This window comes from Teleopsis dalmanni, chromosome 1 (assembly GCF_002237135.1).
Source record: "Teleopsis dalmanni isolate 2A chromosome 1, ASM223713v2, whole genome shotgun sequence".
NCBI lineage: Eukaryota > Metazoa > Arthropoda > Insecta > Diptera > Diopsidae > Teleopsis > Teleopsis dalmanni.
The window spans coordinates 931182-954901 of NC_051846.1; the positions used below are offsets into that span (position 1 = coordinate 931182).

At 32.5% G+C, this 23720-nt stretch overlaps 1 protein-coding gene across 1 annotated transcript in view; it reads left to right on the plus strand.

Annotated features, from left to right (window-relative positions):
- The first annotated feature begins 284 nt into the window (after positions 1-284).
- The window catches only part of LOC119666233 (cubilin homolog), a 24721-nt gene continuing 1285 nt past the window's right edge, over positions 285-23720 (plus strand). The window contains exons 1-22 of the mRNA XM_038075533.1: positions 285-970; positions 4225-4328; positions 4698-5073; positions 5147-5383; positions 5444-6517; positions 6581-6749; positions 6807-7054; positions 7153-7520; positions 7588-7727; positions 7794-7983; positions 9568-11086; positions 11201-11288; positions 11344-11408; positions 11466-11931; positions 13324-13475; positions 13541-15348; positions 15572-17933; positions 18002-18181; positions 20278-20416; positions 20515-20684; positions 20740-21031; positions 21088-21338. Coding sequence (XP_037931461.1) covers positions 437-970; positions 4225-4328; positions 4698-5073; positions 5147-5383; positions 5444-6517; positions 6581-6749; positions 6807-7054; positions 7153-7520; positions 7588-7727; positions 7794-7983; positions 9568-11086; positions 11201-11288; positions 11344-11408; positions 11466-11931; positions 13324-13475; positions 13541-15348; positions 15572-17933; positions 18002-18181; positions 20278-20416; positions 20515-20684; positions 20740-21031; positions 21088-21338 — 10932 coding nt within the window. The 5' untranslated portion in view covers positions 285-436. The remainder of the gene's footprint in view (positions 971-4224; positions 4329-4697; positions 5074-5146; positions 5384-5443; positions 6518-6580; positions 6750-6806; positions 7055-7152; positions 7521-7587; positions 7728-7793; positions 7984-9567; positions 11087-11200; positions 11289-11343; positions 11409-11465; positions 11932-13323; positions 13476-13540; positions 15349-15571; positions 17934-18001; positions 18182-20277; positions 20417-20514; positions 20685-20739; positions 21032-21087; positions 21339-23720) is intronic.

The window sequence follows — 23720 nt, forward strand, 5'->3', positions numbered from 1 at the left end:
TTTTACAAATATTTTCCTTTATCCATTCATATTAAATATGTATATATTATAAAAATATATACATATATTTAATTTTATATACATTTAATTTATTTATCTGCATTCAGTGATATTTATTAATAAAATATTGTATCTAAAAATATAAATTAAATATCTATGTCATATGTGTATGTGCCCAACTGATAATATTCAACGCCCCTTTCGGTATAAATACAGCCACACTCGAGCGATCGGTTTCAGTTAAGATCGGACTTCAAATCGGTAACTTAAGTGATCAAATTGTGTGAAAAGTGTTGTGTAAAAAATAATTAAATTACCTTTTTGGGTGTACACCCCCTGGATTGAAAAGGATTTAATTATGAAGAAAGAAATATTTGAGTGCAAAAAATTTGAAAATTGAGAATTTATTAATTGGAAAAACTCAATAATTATTAATATGTGTAAAATATCCTTCGTCGTCCTTCTGTGTGTACTATGTTGCAATCTAGTATTGTGTGACTTTGAACAACAACCAAAAATATTCATTGAAGATGATGGTAACCTCATTTTGGAGGCGGTTTATGATAAAGATATTGTATTTTCTTTATCGCCAAATTCTGCTCTGAATATAAATGATGTCAATTTAATGGAAATTTTGAATGCTCTTCAAGAAAACAATACACAGGTAGAAGCAAATAGCATGGTTTCGACAGACGAATTGACTAAGCAGTTAAATGCCTTTAAACGGGACTTACGCGGTTTAGAAAGAAGGCTTAGAAATTATGTAAATAGAACACGGTTTAACAAGTTAAGACGAGACTTGCGATCCGGTTTATTTAAAATCCGACAACTACAGGGCCGCATTGAATCGATCGAAAGAGACGCTAGAATAGATGAGTGCACTGTCAATAATACGATTCCATGTAAAAATGGTGGCTCCTGCTATGATCAATTCAATGATTTCATTTGCTTATGCACCGAAGGATGGATGGTAAGTGTTAATAAAAGTTAGCAAAAAATATTTCAATATTAACTAAACAGTTTTTTGGGGGCGTATAGAATCAGATACAATAAAAAAAATTCACTGAGTAGTTAATACAGAGCAAGATAAATAATAAACATTCTTACTTCTTTAAAATAATGCAAAATAAAAAAGATCGAATCGATCGAATTGCTTAAAAGCATGTCATTCAGGGAGTCATAGTCACGGCAAATATAAAGTTGTTGTTCTTTTCATTGCAAATTAAAATATTGAGAATGAGAGAAATAGAGAAATTTCGACTGTCATGCAATTCATCATTAGAACATGCAATGTCTGTACATCGTGGCCATTAGTTATTTTTCAAAATTATTCTCAAAACTTGCAATAATTAAAATAATATAAAATATATTATAAAACTGAAACAACCAGTGCATTTTTAAGTTTAGGAAAAAAACTACTTTTTCTTACTTAGAAAAACTTTCGAAGTCACTATTTGCTATATATCATTGATATCATAATTAATCCACATCTTCTTTGACATCCTATTATCTTCACCTAATATTATTCAATTTCCTCTGTAAGGGGATTTTAATACCTTTCTCAGCAATGTTCATATAACATAACTCTTCATTACTCTCAATCAAATGAAGAAGAAGAAGAAGCTTAGGGATCATTTTCATACATAAACTCAAATATTAATTCTACATTTTCAAATAAAATAACAACGATATCTCTCCAATCATCATATTCGATCACTTTAAAGAGACTTCACTTATAACTAGTTTTAGATATACTTTCACACCACGAAAAAATTTCAATATTACAGAAAACTTGCGGACAAAAATCTTAAACAAACGACTCCTTAAGCTGGCCATACAACTGTCGAGTTTCGCTAAATATTTATTATCTGTTAAATATAAAAATACTATTGGGTTGAGTATATATACCTATATATTTTTTTTTGGTTTTTTTTTACGGAGCGTAAATTTTAAAATTCCTAACGCATCGTCACCATGTCGTCACAATAGTGATTTGCACGTTTTGCTCGAACTAAAAACAATTTCCCTTATGTACCATACATCATTATTATAATCCATTATATATCCATATGTATTATGGTTGTATGATTGTATAATATAATTGTATACTCATTGGACTGCTAGTGCAATGGATTGAACCCAGTCAAATTTGAACCATGGACGCACGTGTTTACATACAAAATCAGCGAACACTTAAGTTGCATTATTCCAACTCGAAGTTTTGTAAATTTTTATTATAATAATTTTATTATAATTTTTATTATTAAACAAACAAACTACTTGCAGCACTATTTATAAGAACTAACACATAAACAACAGCTATATAAATTCATTTAACCATTGTAAATTGTTATTTTATAAAACTACAAGACTCCAGTTTGTGCAGAGCATTTCTGCATAATAAAAACTGAAACACTTTTTTAGATTTGAAACTTCCTTTTAAGGTTATTTCTACTCAAATTGTATTCATTGTCATCGCATATAAAATTTTTCAATAGCAAAACATTAAGGCAATCATTCATTATATTCAAGATCTTTGTGCGAACGCAATATAATAATTTCGAAACATAATATTCTTCAGATATTCTCATACTTTGATAGACTTTGCTTACTGATTAGGTTCATCATTTTAATTGAGTTATTCATCTATGGACATTCCAAAATAGTACTTTGTATACATATGTATAAAATATAGATATACTCATTTATGAACTATGGTCATTCAATGTAAATTACGTCCAATCCAGAGGTGTTAGTTATAAGTTTTGCACCGAAATCTTGCCATACGTCAATGTTCAAGTATATTAGTAACATCGTTGTAGTGAAGACAGAGTTTTCTCTGCAGTCTAAGTGAGTACAAATGCCGTTTTGCTACCACAAATCCGATCATGATAATCTCACTAAAGTATTAAAACTGATCTCACTCATATTTGTCTAGCAGGATTTTCAATTTGGATAGATTTTAGGTTGGCCATAAGAGCTTGGACTTATCGCAGCTTATTGTAGTTTTTTATTTACTATTTTATTTATATATATTTTAATTCTCTTGTGTGTGCTCTTCGAAAATAATCATGTAATATTTTTAAGCACATATTAATGAGATTAGTATTTATCTCTCTGCTGAACACACCTGTGATCCATGTCTAACAAGCTCTTTGGCGATTTCATTTGCCTGTATATCTTGATGACTTGCAATACAAATTATTGACATTATGCACGACTTACTCATTGAACTCAGTTAAGTTCCGCACTGCTTTTCTAATTTCAAAGACCGGGTGAAAATTGCTGTTCTACAGCCGAGAAAAATAGTAATCTGCTGACTATGTAGATTCCGTACAAGGAACTCCTTAAATCTACTTAAGCTGAAAAGATTTTTAAGCTACTCTTCATACCTTGTTAGAACCATCCATGATGAAATGGTAATCCTAATTGGATATATGAAATCCTTTTGGAATACAATTTCAATAGTGAGAATGGAGTTATGGCCCCCCAGATTGACTTATCAGCATACTTTTTATTGCAATCTAAGTGCCGACCGACATTAAGACAGTGTTTTTAATTTAAATTTCTTTCAATTATTTATATATTCTTAATTATATATATTCTTATATATATATTCTGTATATATTATACATATGTTATGTATTCTTATATTCCTAATAGTTTTAACGCTTGCACTTTTTGGTGTCTGTTTATTTTATTAATATAGTATTATTATAGAGTCCTTTCCATCAGACAAGTGAGCCACCGTACAGTATTGGACCTATAACCAGAATATACAGCCATATTATGATGTTAGAACACCATGCATGGTTGTTTAAATAAAGTTAGCAACAGGAAATATGATGATTAATGACCATAGTAAAACAAAGAAAAGGAACTACTAAATTAATAGTACATTACAGTCTTAAAAACTTTCTTTAAGGTCTGCTGTCTTTTACTTGCGATAGATAATACTATCACGACGAAGTGTACGCTAATGTCTTCTGAAACTTGTTCTGAAATGTATTAACTTATTTAGAGGAATTGTAAATGGGTTCGGAATATCTGAACGAATTTGAAAACGATTCGTATTTTAAAATTTAAATATAGTAAAATAAATGTTTAAAACTTCATCCTCATTAAACTGTTTCTACCTAATAATATTTGATGTACATGAATTGAAGAAATTGATTACACATTATGCTTCGAAATATCTATATCAACTTCGTTTTATTTTTTAAGGGAAAAACTTGTGATAGTGACGTTGATGAGTGTGCTCAATTCAACAATACTGATCTAGGATGCCAAAATAATGGACGATGTATTAATACTCCAGGAAGTTATCGGTAAGTTCCAATGCTAACATTACTTTTTTATAAACTATAAAAATGAAAAATACCTATAATACTCGTAGATTGCTAACGTATTATAGTTTCCTTTTTCTATAGTTTTGGTGTTGTATGATCTGATCTATTCCTAATAATACATTAGTATTATTCAATTGTATTTGATAGTCAAATGCTTTGATTTCAAGTATATGTCCTTACATACAATGCTATGACATTTTGATACCATCATGTGCGTAGTTTGGAGATTGTTTTGATTTATGGATTTCGCCCAGACTACGCCCAAATAATGATAAATTTTTTAGAAAAAAAAAGCTTTCAGTAATAATATTTTCCATTTGATAACTGATTTCAATATTATTATTATAGTTGTGAGTGTGCTGCTGGTTTTTCTGGTGTTCACTGCCGTCTTCGTGAGATGATTTGTGAAAAATATAATGGAGACGAACTCTGCGGCCATGGCACATGTGTGAGCGCCAATAATATACATAACTACACTTGCATTTGCGATGTTGGCTGGACATATACAAATTCTTCTCCAGCATGTGTAATCGATATTAACGAATGTGAGCTTCACACTAATCCTTGCCATAGTGAGTGTATCAATATGCCAGGTAGTTTTAAATGTGGTCCATGTCCAAATGGATACACTGGAAATGGCATTACTTGTCTTGACGTGGATGAGTGCGCTATCGATAACGGTGGTTGCAGTTTAATACCGAAAGTAAACTGTATAAATACTGAGGTACTATAAAATAAATAGAGAAATCAATTTCATTTTTTTGAATTGACGATGAATTTCATGTCTTTACTATTAGGGATCATATCACTGTGGCAATTGTCCAGAAGGTTGGTTGGGTGATGGTCATATTTGTATACCGGCTCCTTCCAATGATTGTACTTCAGAAAATATTTGTCATCCTAAAGCAAAATGTGAGTATATATCGGATACAGTGGTTTGCACTTGTCCAGTCGGTTTGTCTGGTCACGGTTTTGGGGAAAATGGTTGTAAATCGGAAATAGCCACACATCCATGTGAGAATCATGAATGTAAGGCAAGTATATTCCACAGATCTGTTATAAGTCACAATGTTGAATTTGTTTATATTTTGTAGAATAACGGAACATGTGAAGTGAATGGTGAGGGCACTCGTTGTATATGTCCTGAAGGTTATATGGGTGCTACATGTGAAAAAAATGACGCATGCCATCCAAATCCATGTTCAAATGGTGGTAGTTGTAAGTTGGCTCCGAAAAATAAGTATCGTTGTGCATGTCAACGTGGCACTACAGGAAAAAACTGTGAAATACAACGTGAAATTTGCGGTTCCGTTTTGAGACAAGAAACAGGAGAAGTGATCTATCCACCAGAGGGTGGTAACTACGAAAATAGAGAACGTTGCGCATGGATCATACGTACCACAACTAATAAAATTCTCAATATAACTTTCAGTAAATTTGATTTGCAAACATCGCTTGACTGCAGCAAAGATTTTCTGCAAATTCACGATGGTCGTTCACTTAGTGCGCAGCTTGTGGGACGCTTCTGTGGAAGCGATTTGCCTCACGGCGGTACCATTATGACTTCTCATCAAGAAGTATTTTTTTGGTTTCGTACGGATAATGAAACTACTTCAACTGGCTTTAAATTTTCGTGGGTATCACAGCCTCACACATGTGGTGGTCAATTTGAATTGGGTATGGGTAACAGCGATGTAATAAAGTCTCCAGGTTATCCCGGAAAGACACCTATTAACCGTGAATGTGAATGGGAGTTGGAAGCGAGTTTTGGTTATCGATTTGTATTGCGCTTTTATGAAATTAATCTTGGTGGTGATTCTAATTGTACACAAGATACGCTAAAGATTTACGACTCAGATCGCCTCGTGAAAACTTTCTGCGAGTCTGAAAAACCTGCTCCTTTCTATACATCTTCAAATATAATAAGCATACATTTCCATACAGATGCTTTTCGAGAAGACAGTTCATTTCAATTACATTATGAGGTGATACCAAGTTCACCGAACTGTGGTGGAATTTTCACTGCGCCAAGAGCTACCATCGGCGGCCACATTAATGCAGAAATTTGTCTTTATCTAATACAACAGCCCCCAGGTACTAAAATAAAACTAGAAATTTTAAATTATAATTTATTGGATAGCGATGATTGTGATTTGCAAAAAGTTGAAGTAAGTCAATAATATATATAATACATATATTAGCAATTACATTAGACATATATAAATTCTTAGATTTTTAATGGAAAAACTGACGAATATCCATTGGAGAAACGAATATGTGGTGATTTCAAGTCAGTGAGTCCGATTATATCGGAGGGAAATTACTTGCTTATACGATATGAGTACGCGGTTGTAGGCTTAAAAATTGACACATTGTCTTTCGAAGCAAGATATAGTCGGAGTAAGTGCGTTATATATAGCGTAAATAGAACTTATGAGTACAAATGTCTTTTTTAAGTTTGTGAGGACAAATTTTTCGGTCCTGATGATGGAATTTTTATGACACCCAACTATCCTAACCCCTATTTTGATCACATGACTTGTACATATGACATTTATGGTCCATTGGGGAGTGTGATCCATATTAAGTTTGCAGATTTTCAAATATCTGAAAGTGTGCCAACGCTTCTGGATGAAGATGGTCACAATGTGAAATTGAAGCAACTTAACGACAGTGATGTTGATGAAAATCTTAATTTTGTTGAGGTTTGTAAAAAATGTATACAATAGTTGGAAACTTTACCAACATGTGTTTAAGTCTAAAGGCAAACATTTTGAATGTTTATTTTTATTTGCATTTTAAGGTTTATCTATCTAAGATAAGTAAACGTCGATTTTATAAGAATGCTACTCCAGAGCCATTGGTATCCAGCCAGAATCACTTGCGTATTATTTTCAAAACAGCAGAAAATAGTCGTAAGGCGAGAGGATTGAAAATAGAATATTCTTTTGAAACTGTGCGTTGTGGTGGAATTTTCACAGAATTACGTAACAGTTACGAAAGCAACGAGAAGCTCAGTGACGTCTCTTATTGTGAATGGATTATTGAAGCACCAGAAAATAAACACATATCTTTGACTCTAACCTACACACCACCACAAAATGCCAATAACTTCAGTCTTTCGTTGCATTCAAAACTACCTGATACCAAAGACGAAAAGCTTCTGGCTAGGTAGGAACTATGATTTGTAATCTATGTTTCTATAAAATCATGTTTTTTCATAACGATTAATCCACAGTTATTCTCAAAATATTTATTTGAATGAAGTGTTTCACACGAATGTATTGACAATAAAGTCTGTTAATGGCTTAACGAATTCTTCTGACTACTTTCCGGCATATATATCTTTCAATTATACTTTAGTGGATAGTGCGGAAAGTAAGTTGGATGTAATAAAAATAAGACCTTTTAATTAAATCTCACTGATTTTTCACATTATTTTAGACTGTGGTGGTAATTTCAGTACAAGGTTCGGTGTACTTACGTCACCTGGTTGGCCAATGCCTTACGGTAATGACTTGGATTGTGTATGGATTATAATTGCGCCACTCGGTCACACAATAGAACTTGTGCCTAAGGAATTCGGTTTGGAGCAAGTTTCGACTGTATGCGATGATGATTTCTTAGAGATAAGGTAAAATAATTATTACTTAAAATTTAAACAAAACTTTGCTATTAAAACTGTTAATTACTTTCAGACAATTCGTATAAGATACTTTCAAAAGTAAATATAAATTTTCAAAATAGGTGTTTGCAATAAGATTATCTATTGGGTATAACGTACATTAGTGATATATTCACTGATGCAACTTGAATATAGCAATTCGCAAATCCATTATTTGATAGTGATATACATTGTTTAAGAACAGTAGTCAAAACATATTAATTAGTCTTTAAACCATTCATGTTTCTGTTTGTCACATTTTGACTTAACATTTGGGCATTTTGTGTCTTTATTATGGCCAAAAATATGATTATAGTGTGCCATCTGTTGACAAGTACACGTGTTGGTAAATTCATTTGTTAAAAGTATATATGTTATCCGAAAATACAGAGAGATAATAGTAATCTCAAAGAATTTTAATTTTCCAGTTTCTTTTACTCTAAACGTGAAGCATAAACACTATATCATTTTCGAGACCTAACTTTTATTATAATTAGGTTGTTTACTGTTCGAGATAATCGACAGCTCTTATAGGACAAAAGACGATGGTATAGGATTGTAATATTTTAGTTCATCTTTCTTATATGCTCTAAACTGCAGCACTACATCTCGCAAGTGCAATTACGCACTACGTACAAAATTATCATAATTATCTTGATATTAATTTTCTTAAATTTTTCTTCTCGACCATTTCTGTACTTTAACACCCATTCTTTTTCTAATTATTCGTCATGGTAAGAAAATGAATAGTATGTCATTAGTGTTTTTGTTTTCTTCATCGCTTGGAGTAACACTTCACAATAATAACATATCTCTAACCTGGGTATTATATGACCTTTGAAAAAAGTATTGGAAACTATTATTAACAATTAGTGACTTTAACTCCATTAAGAGATTGATCATTTGAATAAAAATATAACATATTTGCTATGCAGAGGACACATCTGTGATAAGCAGAATAAGCAAATAACAAAGTCTTTGAAATTAGTTGCATTAGTATCCCACTAAGTTATAAACGATACTTTTTTTCTATATCAGGAGCGCCTCCTGTGACAGATTTTATCATGCATGAAGCTTTGTCAAGATAGAGAGCAGCTAAAATATGGTTTCCATTATTTTATTTTACCGATAAAAAGCACGTGTAATATATATAGTATCTCTTTAAAGGTCAGGCTTCTGCATAAAATCAACAAAAATATTTAAAAAGAAATCTTTGTAACACATATGTTAGTCAGGCTGTCTATAATATAGAAATCACTCCGAACATGGATTATACCTTAGTCTGACACATTAGACGAGTACCAACATTTGTGTGATCGGCATTAAATTTAGGCGCCAGGTGGCAGTAACGTAATGTTCTACATATTTACCTAAACGATTTAAATCCATTTTCCTGTGAAATACAGAAACAGATCAGGTTGCAGACCGGGTACTTTAGCTAGAAAACATTTTTTTGTTCAAAATTTAATTATCTGTTAAATTTAATTACTGTTAAATATTAAAGAACTTAATTAAAGAAAAATTATATATTTATTTTTTTTCGATTTATTCTAGGAATGGCATGTTTAGTAATTCTCCATTAATTGGTCAATATTGTGGAGTGAAAATACCAGACCGAATACCATCTTTTACAAATGTGTTATATATACGCTTTGTATCGGATTGGTATATTTCTGATAAAGGGTTCAATATTGTTTGGCAGCAAACTAGTACTGGTTGTGGAGGCAAACTAGATTCATTCTCAGGTTCCATACATTCGCCACATAATGCGGAAATATCTGGTGAAGTGGTGTGTAGTTGGAGTATAACCGTTTCACCCGGTTCCGTTATAAATCTTAATCTCACTTCTAATAATCCAAGTGCCTTATGTAGACAAAATAGTTTAACTATTTATGATGGTCCCTTAACAAATAGTCCCACACTCAAGCTAAACTGCACAAATTTTGGAGATGTGTTAACATTGCAGTCAACATCAAACAAAGTACATGTACGTTATAGTGCTGATGGAGATGGACTTAAATTTGTACTGGATTATGTAACGAATTGCAACGTAATCATTAATAGTTTGCAGGGCATCATCGAATCTCCTAATTTTCCAGAAAATTATCCATATGACTTGAAATGTGCTTGGGAGTTACGCGGAGGTCGTAAAATGTCTCTTCTTTTTTCTCATTTGGATGTAGAAGGTTCCAAATTGAACTGTGCGTATGATTACATAGAAGTTGTAGATATGCGTAATGATGAAGTACTTTCCACTCAACATTTATGTTCCATACCCACAAGTACAATTACAAACAGTGGCAGCCATCTCATATTAAAATTTTTCAGCGATGGCTCCTTTAGTAAAAAAGGATTTCGTGCAGAGTTCAAAGTTGTTGGATGTGGTGGTCATTTAACGGATAATAACGGGCGCATTGAAACCCCTAATGCTCCATATAGTGTAGATATCGATTGTAGATGGTATATAGAGGTCCCATCAGATAGACAAATTGTACTTAATATCAACTCAGTTCAATTTGGTTCTTCGAAACATTGTGATTCAGATTATGTGATAATATCAGAATCATACAATGCTTTAGAATTCAACAAGCAGTGCGAAAGAAGTATTAAACCTTTAATTTTTACTTCATTTGCGAATCGTTTATTTATACATTTTCATACAAGTGAGAGACGGGAGCAAAAGTTTCTTAAAGCTTCATACTTCACTAAAAAAGCTGATTGTGGTGGAACTTATCATGGAGGCAGTAACACTATCTCATCACCCAACTACCCTCATGACCAACTGAAAAATATCGAATGTGTTTGGTATATAACAGTGGATGACGGTAAAAATATACTCTATGGATTGAATGGATATAATGTGACGAGCTCATTAAATTGCACCAGTGCTTCCATAACAATTAGTGAAGAATTAAATGGAGTTTGGACACCAAAAAAACCAATTTGTGGTGATAGTGAATATGTATCTTCAATGGATCTTTACAATCTTTGGTTTAGTGTAGGAAATCAAATAAGTATTACCGTAAAGGCCGATGTTAATAGTACTGCAATGTTTGCCTTTTCATATTACGAGGTAAATTTGAAGTAAAATTGCTTCTGTAATTATTTTGCAAATGTTGATGTTTGTAAGAATGTGTTTATTTATGTTTGCATTTATAAATAGAATTTTTTTTATAATTACTCATAGGAATGCCATGTCACGTTAACCGATACCAGTGGTGTTCTTAGCTCCATTTCTTCGAAATATTGCAAATGGGTTATTGTAGCGACAGAAGGTAAAATAATCTGATAATATATAATACTAATATTTTATTAATTCTTTTTTTATAGGTTCACAAATAAATTTAAATATTTTGCATATAGAATGTAATGGTAAGCCTTTACACAGTTTAAAGGTAAATTAAAAAAAATTAATTTAAAATGATAAATATTAATTTTCTTTTCAAATGAAGATATATGACGATTCTAAAACATTATTACACAATTTTTGTGAGGAGCACACATCACATGTTATCGCATCAAGTAATTTGACTATTGAAGCTCAGTTTATAAACTTCCGTGCTTCATACTCCACCATACAGACTTCATGTGGTGGTGTTATAACGTCTCTGCGTGGCACTTTAGCGTCGCCTTATTATCCTAGTACTTATCCATCAAATGTAGAATGTGTTTGGGATATACGAGCTTCGAAGGGTAACTTTATTGAAATCAATTTCGTAAACTTGGATATGGCAGAGTCAGATCGTTGCAATAATGACTTTTTGGAGCTTCGAACTACAATTCGTGGTAAAATATTAGCAACTTTATGTGGAAAAAATATGCCAACAGCTCCGATTGTAGTACTTGAAAATATATGGATTAAATTTCGCAGTGTGGAAGGTAGTTCCGGCAATGGCTTCAAGTTGACATGGAACTATGGTACTTTGCACAAAATATAACTATTTTAAGCTTGCATTATTAATATTTGCATTGCATTATATTACATTAATATTTTTCTTTGATGCATCATACTAATTTAAGCTCTTCATTATCGGCAGTTGCGTAGATCAATCAATATAGTTGTAAATGAAAACTCTTAAAAATCTCTTTACTAAAGTTAATTTTTAACGCTGTAGCTACGGTCACATACATATGTTATCTATAGCATCTGACTAACTCTCGATCTAGCAAGAAATATCCAACTACATTGTTGTTATATGAACTCACAGTGGCGTCGGTACGCGTCAGCGATGTCGGCGACCGCCGACGGACTCTCGCCCACAGGGGCCTCGCAAAAAGTTACCGACTGTGGATTCTAAGCACTTAATAAATATTTTGATCAATTTGGTTTGATAATGGCATTAACCATATTCGAAGTATTCCCGAATGTTTATATAGTAACCAGATTAATGTGCACAGTTCCAGTCAGTATAGCTTCGACGGAAAGAAGCTTCTCAAAGTTAAAATAAATTAAGACGTACTAGAAAAGTATGATGAGCCAAGAGAGACTATTCCCAGTGGAAATTCTATATACTGAAGCAAAAATAGCAATTCATTCATTTTAATTTGTGTTTATTTTAATTTGATTAGCAATAAAACTTTCAATCATGCTTTGTCGTATTAGTGAATGTAACTTATTTATTTTTACAACTGGGTTATAAAGGGAGCCTCGCAATTCTGATGTCGCCGTCGTGCAGAGTTGGTCTAGCTCCGCCACTGTGAACTCAATATGGACGTTTGTAAGGAAAAAGGGTATCTTATAATGAAATAGGCTCTCAACTACTTTGAAAATTAATTAATACATATTTAATACTTTTTCCAAACAAATCATTAGTAATGCTCGAAGCTGCGGTTGCTAGGATAGAATACATAACATAGTTATAGATGCTGGGGTGTTAAAACTTGATGCTATCAAACTGCAAAAAAGAAATATATACTTCCTCTTTAAATTGCAACGCTTAACCATCACATTTGCTAATAATACAACTTAGACACAATCGCTCAAGCACATGAGAGTAGCTGAATATTGAAAATTACCTGCCAGTCCAACCAAACACATAAAATCACTTCTCTTGCCATCAATTCCCGTTTTTCATAGATTGTGAAAGTTTCATTTTACTTCATTCTAACATTATCTATAGGACCAACTTTTTAACAATTGCTATAGCCTATGATTTGAATTTTTTAGGATTGAACAGCGATCAGTTGCTGAGCACTCATACGTTTTAACAAACAGAAATACATTCCTGTAATATATATTTTACATATACCTTTTGGATAATACAAAATTTAATATTTAATAATATTTAATTCTCATCATTCATTTTGCAGCCCACGATAATCTATTTAACAATTTAACTGGTATAATTGAATCACCACCAGTTGGTTCCATTGCTACTCAAGAGCCCTATAGTTGGCGAATAGAACTACCACGAGATCAATTAATCACACTCGAGTTTAAGGAGTATCTTAGTGGCTTAAACGTAAGTACAAATAAATATTTTTACAATTTTTCAATCATTTACCGCCTTTTAATTTTTATATATAGCTCTATGATGGGTTTAGTGACATTGCTCTGAAAGTAGAAATTCCTTATTCTCCTTGGAGATTTGTTTCAAGCACTAATGTAGTCTTCCTAAATTCTATTAACGATGAATTACAACCATTTCTAATAAATTGGAGTGCAGTTAGCAAAGAAGTTGTGAGAAGTAACCAAACAGTTAATAAGTGTGGAGAAGACTTAATAATATCCTTTAGTACAGCTGTAAAACTAAATTCACCCGGTTACCCTAATGGCTACGATGATAACTTGCACTGTACTTATATAATCAAACCGGAAGAAAATATTCACCACGTTGTCTTTGAATTAATGTTTTTGGACTTAGAAGAAATTTCAGATTGTAGTGCTGATAACGTGCGAGTTTTTTCCTCCAGTAATCTAGAGGATTGGCATGAAGAGCTGAAAGTATGCAATAGCAAAAAGGAAGAAACTAAAGCAATTGCAACAATACGAGGCACGCCTTACTTAAAGGTAGAGTTTAAGAGCGATGCTAGTATCAACGGAACCGGGTTCTCTTCATTCCTCACTACAGAATGTGGCTCGAACATAACTAACAGCAATGTGGGCACAATTATAGGAAATCATGTCATGCGTTCGCGCTTGATGAACTTTACTTGTTTGTGGCATATTGAGGTAAGACCAGGCAAGCAAATAAGCGTTGAGTTCAAGTTTAATAGAACAATTTCAACTGATAAAGACTGTGCACAGTATGCGATAGTATATGATGGCTTAGATAGTCATGCACCAATTTTTCCACCTGGTCATATTTGTCAAGCAGTTGGTCACACTGTAAATTTGTTAACAACCAGTACCAATCATGCAATTATCAAATATGTTTTACCGTTTTCTTGGATAACTTTTAACAGAGCCCAAATATGGAATATTACCTATCGCGAGTATAGTGAGTGTGATGAAGAAATTTATTTAACGCACTACGCCAGTTACATAAATATTAGTTCGCCACGTTATCCGAACGTACCTCATCCACACACTGAATGCAAGTGGATCATAATTGGACCACCTGGAGAAACACTCCAACTAAGTTTTATAGATCGATTTGATATGAATACTCGGTATTGCGATAAAGAGTTTATTGAGATATTTGATGGAGCTACTGATTTGGCTCCTAACTTAGGTCACTTTTGCAGACGTCCGAATATTGTACGCTCCACATCCAACATATTGACTATACATTATTTCACCGATATCGCTGAACCTCATAATGGTTTTCGTGTAAATGCTTCTATTGCTAGGTGTGGTGGAAGTTACAATTCAATGTATGGTGACATTACCTCATTGAATTATCCGGCTCTTGGTGCATATCCCAAAAATACGATATGTGAATATTCAATAAAACTAATTAGAAATGCTCGCATGATTTTAAATTTCACGGATTTACATATTCCGTTCAATAATAATAATGTAAATAATTCAGATCATCTAGATATATTCAGAATTCTCGATGAGAACACTACCGAATTAGTAACTGTTATATATGGAAATGAAACATTACCCCAAGTGGAGATTGATGCGAAGGAAGTGTTGATAATATTTTCAACATTTCTTGAAAATCATAACTATCGTGGATTTAAAATAAATTATAAACGAATTTCTAGTACATGCTATCGATATGTTAGCGGGCTATCTGGTAATATTGAATTAGATATTCCAAGAGATAATTCATTGCCCACATTTTGTCGTTGGAAAATTACTGTACCAAAAGGACAAGTAGTACGTTTCGAACTCCTAGATACTGACAGATTTAATAGATTGGTTTCAAATAATGGATCGGAAACGTGAGTATAAAATATAAATTATTTTAACTATAATCATTTTACATTCAAAATATTATTTAAATTATTTCAATATCACCACATTCTATTGAAGAACAGAGTGATATTTCCAACAGTTTATTTCTGTAAGAAAATTTTAATATATTTAAACTATATAAATATTATATATAATTGAAACAGTTACATTAAAACTATTAAAGTATTATTGTCTCAATATTTCTGACAGATCGCCACCACGTTCTCAAGTCAACTATTCTCTTAATTTTAAAATCTTCAATAGCATCGATTCCATTGCTAAGATAACTGAATTCTATTTTGAAGACTACAATTCCTCTAACATAATACAGTCAACCGATAACTTAATGTATATCCAAATTAGAATCGGTCGATTAATTCACTCAATACGCAAAATACATGCACGTTATTCTTCCGACCATGAATCGCACTGCCCGGTGGATATTCCAACTCATATTACCTCCGGTTTCTTATCTGTAACTGCGGATCAATTCAATTATACGAACTTTTACTGTCGCACTCAATTTTATCAGAATGGCGATCAGACTTTGACATTTAACATTAGCTCACTTGTTTACGGCCACAGCAATACGTACTACCAAATCAGTCCGGTACGGTTTAAGGACGAGCAACTATTTGTACCATTTGTTGCGCTTACTTCAAATGCTAGCAATATGGTAATTTCTTCTTCTGCAAAGAGGGGCTCCATAATTACCTTCCAAACTGAATTTGTGCAATTTAAGGAATTTATGGTAAACTTCCGCCGTCACGAATGCGGTGGAGTACAGCAATTGTCAAACGGTTTTCAACTGAAAAGTCCGGAATTTAGTATTGAAAATTATGGACCTCTAGAATGTGTTTGGATTTTAAGAGCAACTTACACCACATATTACCACTTAAATGGTACAATAAATTTTTCAGATACTTGTGACCGAGAGTACTTGGTTGTATATGCAGGACCGTCAAATCTATTTCCGGAAATAGGTCGATTTTGTCGCGATGTAACTGACTTTTCTGGTACTTCTACATCCAAGTTATTTACGCATGTCCTATACCATGCTGAAAATTTTAAAACATCGGAAAGCAATTTCATTCTTGAAGCACAGACACATATTATATGTGGCAGTACCACCGCAATTCGAGGACAAGTTTCCAAAATCTCAGTTGATTCCAAAACATATAAAAATAATATGGAATGCAGTTGGGAATTTGATGCAGCAAATGGATATTACTTAGTTTTGTCATTTGTTGATAGATTTTTCATTGAAGATTCTGAAAACTGTACAAACGATCAATTAGAAATTCAGACATACGAAGCTGGCATTTGGGTGAAAGCAGCAACATTTTGCGGTCGTGAATCACCTGAATCATATAACACCAAATCAAAGCGAATACGTATCGTTTTTCGAACGAATAATGTCACTACTGGAGATGGTTTCACCATAAATGTTCACTCCACCTGCAATGTTGTCCATGTTCTTACCGACGAATTTAATCAAGTCGTGGAAACCACTCGATTGGCGAACAGTTTTATAGGCAGTCCGCAATGTGAGGTAACAGTGAAAACGGAAACGGAAAAGTTGATAATAGCCCATTTGTATATGGGACTTAGATTCTCTGCTGCAAAAACTTGCAATTATGAGCGTGTTACAGCATATGTAAAAAGCAAAATTAATGGTACCGATATATCGTCTGGAGTTTATTGTAATGATGCAGAAATAAGAGCTCCTAACTATCTTAGATTAGTATATAGTGGATACTTTGACAGAGGTGATTCCTTAAAAATGGAATTCAAACTAAACAGTTGTGGTGGTAACATAACATCACCAACTGTTATTTATCCATTGCAACATGAAGAAAATGAACAGTATGCAGATAATATGAACTGTATTTGGTACTTGCGTGCAGCTCCAGATCAGTCCATTGTAGTTAAATTCAAATATTTGGATATGGAAGAAAGTTTTAGTTGCTCCTTTGATTATATTGCTTTATATTCGGGTACGAATTTAAATGACGAGAAACGTGTGGCCAGACTTTGTGGTAATATGACAGATAATTCCCCAGTCATAATGCTGGATAGCAATACTGGTGTTATAAATGCTGTATCTGATGTCAGTGTTGGATCCAAAGGATTCTCTGCGAATATTATATTCATGCCAAATTGCAATGAACGCATCACACTTTCAGTCGATCATCCAATTGTGTCTTTACCACGACAGTTCAATGTCACAGAAGATCTACTGTGCCACTATCGGATATCAGGACCACGAGGCTATCGTATTAATATTCAACTTAAACAATTACATATAAATAATCAAACTTCCTGTCGAACTTTAGAAAAGTGTAAGTCGTGTAACTTTATTGAAATACTGGACAGCGCTGCTAACCGACGTTTATCTATGGGAAAATATTGTGAAGATGTGCACACTACCATATCATTATTTACGTCAGTGGAAGACGCCTTAATAAAATTTGATGCCACCAATACAAAGGGAAAGGTCGAATTTGAAATTGTTTTGAGCTTGATTGAATCGGAATGTGGAACAGATGAATATGTACTACACAATAATGAGGTATGTATATATGAAGTTTCAGGATGTCTTAAGTATTAACTTAAATTCATTTAACCTGAATTTTCTAGATTTTGAATATTGCATTTCCACTGAAGAATACTAGTGAACTTTATCCACCAAATAAACATTGCAAGTGGAAAATTAAAGCAACATCTAACTTTGTAATAAACTTCAACAAGTTTCTCTTACAAAATGCCTCACAAGTGGATAATAAATGTTTAGACTATTTGCATATACAAGGAGAATATGTAAGTATGAATCACAATTACTTACTGAAATCACCTTTTAATTAATATTATAATAGTTGCATATTGAATGGTTGTATTCTTCTTTAACAAGAGTTTGTACGAAGCATCGCAGACTATGTGATTCCTGATGTGCCGAAGCTACAACTGTAGTTCTGAGAAAGTCATATATCTCTACAATTGCCCTCTGCACACAAAGATATGAAACAAACCACTCTTTACTCTTCACTGAAATGTACTATAAATATTTCTTTTAATTGCGTTCCATATGAATGACAAAACCTTAAGAAGAGTATTCTTCATACCTTGAAGTTTAGCATTTAGAATCCCGCTTCGAAGTGCAATCATTAGTAATAAATAGTACGTTGAATATTTACTATTTGGATGTTGAGTCTGATATATTTCTTATAAAGCAAATCATCAATCACTATAAACTCACTATTCTATCATATTCATTGTTTCAAATCTTAAGTATAAAACAGTTATAACCATTGGGGAAACTAATGACTGTCAGCTATCTCTTTTATAAAAGTTTGTAGTTCCTTGGCATTAGTGGAGCATATGTTTCTATTTTCTGTTGTAATAAGTTTTTAAAACTTCTGTGTAAATAGGGCAAGACCTGACTATATATCCATTATCAAAGGTTTACTCTTAAATAGTTACTTTTTTCTATGTCCGCATAAAACCATAGTAAATACGCACATATTTTAGAGTCATGAGAGTTTTATAGAAATTTTTAGTGAAGTTCTTAATGCTCCTTTAAAAGATCACAACCGCACTTAATTAATCATGGTCTCTTAATGATTAAAAAATTATTAAACCTGGAAACAAAATAGTAATTTTTTTACTCGGCCGTAGTGGTTAATATAAATCACATAACACAATGACTTTTTGTAAATACAGAAACAAAATAACAGAGTACAAAGTAAAGCCGATTTCAGTTATTGTTTTAGTTTGTATTTAATAGTTATTCATAGGCCTTTCTCAATATATAACTTGGACTAATGCAAAACCATTGCAGTTATATAAACAAATTGTATGTAAAGACAACATCATTTAAAGTGATTGCAGGAAATTATTTAAAGAGATTTAAAGGAATCTGACCTCATATATACGATTAAAACTGAATATCTTAAAATACCTGGAAAGTGTCTTAGATTGCCTCAATAGGTGATACATTTTTAAATGAGCATTCAAAATGATTAAAACTGTTTGCATGATAATGTTTTTCGAAAGGAAATTGAAAGTATGTAAAATTAAATCTCAATTCATGCAGTAGTGCGAAATTATAATAATAATTATAATATTATTGCCATATTTTACCATAATATATTTGTAACTTTGACATTATAAATGTGATATTAATTTTCAAATCAACTATGTTTTTAAATTTTATTTTAATAATTGCAGAGGTTTTGTGAAAAGTAGTGAACTACAACAACAAAAATTCTTATATTTCTAATGTTTTTATTAATTGAATTTTTGACTGAACATACAGCTGTTTTGTTTTGTTTTGCCAAAAACCCATTATCAGTGGTCTTAGAAATAATTCTTGTATTTAACTATTCATAAATAATTTTTTAAGACAGCAAATACTAGGGATTGTATCTGTGCCCTGCCAAATTTGAAACTCAGAGTCACCGTTCATTAGCCAACGTACCCAAAGGCAACTGACGTTTTTATGTTCGCGCATTTTTCCGAAGTTTTGTTAATTTGCTGTGAAAGTTTATTAACAAATTCATTCTGTGTTATATTAGACCAAAATCATAAAGTAGCTGTAGAATAATTAAATTAATTAATTACATTTTATTTTTAGTTTTTTAATTTCAATACCATACTGTTTGTAAAGACATTACTTAATGATTACACAATAAACCACTTACACGATTTTTATTTGTTATTTATTTGTTATTAATTATTATAAACGCTATGCATTTGTCTCTAGCCCTTACAGACATTCAAGTTACTTTGCACTTTTTTGCCTTCTTTCTCACTTATTAGTATTTTATAAACCATAGAAGGAATTTTTCTGAATGACTTACAATGAAAACATCAATTAAGATCTATTTTAAAATGTTTGAATTATTTTTTTAATGCAGTTATCTACCTACTACTGTGGTAATTCAACTGGTTTCAAACTTCCTATTGATGATTCGGAAAAGTCCATTATTCTAAGCTTCCATAGTGACGAATTTTTTGAATACCCTGGATTCAATATAACAATTCAACATCAGCAAAGTAAGTGATGTATTAAAAAATATTAAATTAATAATATTAAACAACATTTGTTAACAAGTATTTATATAGTTTCTATTATTTTATTATCTGTTTTTTAGCGTGTAACAACAGCTACACTAAATTAAATGACCACATCGATTATTATAGGGGTACATTTGAAGAGGTACAGTGTGTGGATGATATACGTGTGCCGGATGATTACAAAATAAGTTTCTACATGCAATCAATATTTTTTAACACATATAACTGCTCCACCAGTTTTCTTAAGGTATTAGCACCTTCTAATGTAAACAGTCTAATATTAATCAATTATCAATTTTTAGTTTATTGACTTGCATACAAATCAAACATTATTGGAGACATGTCAAGACAGATTTACTTACAGTTCTCTACATACAAACACAAGTGCTGTACGAATATATGTAGACCATTTCAGTTATATAAAAATTGAGTATATAGCAGTTAATCGGTCGTTACCAGCAGGTTGTGGTGGAGAAATATACAACAATGATGGAGTACTATCAAGTCCTTATTATGATAACGATCGTAACTTTTCTAATTGTAGATGGGATATAAAAGTACCTTCACCAAACTACATTCGCATTTATTTTTCCAGTTTGTTTCCTTGTTTTCGATTATTTAATATCTTGATTAAATTTTTAATCTTTCAGGTTTTGATATGGGATCCAAAGTAAATTGTCCGCTGGATAATGTAACCATTTATAAAATTTTACCGAATGGTTATGAAGAAGTATTTTTAACTCTATGCGGCCAAAATTGGGCAGGAGCTTGGGATGCTGTAAAAGTACCAAGTAGTCACATTGCAATTGTTTCGAAGAAATCACCTAACTTCGATGGATCTGGATGGACATTAAATTTTTACACATATGATGAACGATCTAAATTTGAAAAAAAATTATTTGTATATAGTTAATCTAAACAATGTTTTATAGTTTTAAATAAATTAAAAAAATTCATTGTTATGATCGTATCTAATCTGACAGAGATTTGCTAATTTGGCACTCAAACCACTTAGCTCGATGAGAGTAGTATACCAATTTAACCAGTTACATGTAAGTTGAAGGATAAATAACAAACGTGTTTTTTTTGTCAGTAGCCAAAGTAAAAGTAACCTAGTCGCGTTAATAAAGTTGAGAACTGCGAAGGAAAAATGAGACTTTTCCAGAAAAACACGTTGATGTCCAGCTAGTAGCAATTAGGCGATCTAATAACATCGCATTAATATGCCATTAATGAAATTACGCGCATGGGCCAGATTTGAGAGGCCTCGACTGTTAAGTTGTATAAAGTTTACTTGATTTTATTTTATTTCCTGTTTATTGTAAGTAACAAAGTTAGTACATAACAAAATATGTTCAAGGTTTCTTAGGCACTTCAAACTTGTATAAGTTCTGAATTTGAATTGAATTTTAAGCCTTTACACAAAATCTTAGCATCACGGCTACGGTAAATGCACCTAAATCACTCGATTTGTTACCCAATACACCTTGAGAATTGGAGGCTAAATGTACTCATGGGAGTTTTATGGATTACCCGCGCTTACATTATACCTGCTTAATACATTTAAATTAGCAAGCTGATATATGTGCTTTGTCATATACCTTGCCTTACAAATTTGGTTAATTGAATATGTTATCACTATACCATGTGCCAACCCATATTGAATCTGTGGGAACAACAGAATTATCACATTGGCATGCCTCTTTCTGGAACTCGCAACGAATGACCAATATATTAAAGCAACACTAACGCTTGTCAGCCTCCACAGTGGCCTGTAAAAATGCTCATATTTCGTCTGATACGCTGATAGCGTACGAATATTTATATGTAAGATCCAGCAACATTCCTACGAATAACACATCACTTAATAAGTCGTGTAACTGAAACACAGATGGCGCCGCCATTGTCAAATCCATATGACGTTAATGAAGTATCAAACTTCAAAAGACTATGTGTAAAATTTCATGACATTTCGATTAGTCAGAAAAAAAGTGATAGCCATTTAAGTGAACATTTGACCATGAGAAAGCTCTTTTTTTAAAGTGGGTGCCGCGTTTACTCACAGTCGATCAAAAACAACAACGTGTTAATGATTCAGAGCAGTGTTTGGCCATATTTACACGTAATAAATCAGGTTTTTTGCGTTGATATGTGACAATGGATGAAACATGGATCCATCACTTTATTCCGAAATTAAAACGATCATCATCTGAGTGGACTGCAGCCGGTGAACCACGTCCGAAGCATCCAAACGCACAACAATCAGCTGGGAAGGTTATGGCTTCAGTACTTTGGGATGCACATGGTATAATCTTCATTGACTATCTTGAGAAGGGAAAAACTATCAATAGTAACTACTAGACGGCATTACTGTATTGTTTGAAAGCAGAAATTATGGAAAAACGACCGCATATGGCGAAGAAAAAAAATTTTGTTTCACCAAGACAATGCACCATGTCGCAAGTCAATAAAAACGATGGCAAATTGCACGAATTACACTTCGAATTGCTTCCTCATTCACCGTATAGTCCAGATTTGGCCCCAAGCGACTACTGGCTGTTCGCTGATCTCAAAAAAATGTTTGCCGGTAAGAAATTCATCTCAAATGAAAAAGTAATTGCTGAAACTAAAGCCTATTTTGAGGCAAAAGACAAATCCTTCTACAAGCACGGCATCGAGAAGTTAGAGAAGCATTGAAATGATTGTAGTGCCATTGAAGGAGATTATGTTGATGAGTAAAATTGATTTTTGGCAGAAAAAATTTATTTTTCTTACTTAGTCACACGACTTGTTGAGTGATAGATTATATGCCAACACAAATAATCTCAAAGAAAATAAATAAGAATGAATAATTTTCCATTATAATACGAATCATATTTAACTCGTATTAAAGAGAGTTTCATATATACTGAACAGACACTTTAAACAGTACAATAAAACAATAAAAATATGAGTTTTATGGTTCACTTCGAATGGAAGATTTGTAGTTATACTCGTACGATTGTCACTTCTAATGGAAAGTGACAATCATCACTTCTAATAGAAAGATATTATCACAATTCTTATTGTGCCCAATCCAAGTCGTCGCACAATGTCTACATGGTAACCCTGGATTAATACTTGAGTAATGTACTAATATATTAACAAAAATTCGTACAGTAGGTCGTATTCTCAGTGTTTTCATATGTTCAGTATGTGCAACACCTGCCAGTAATGAACAATAAAAATCATCAAGTTGGACAACCATTGTATATGAAACAAATGCTATTACATATGAGTAAGT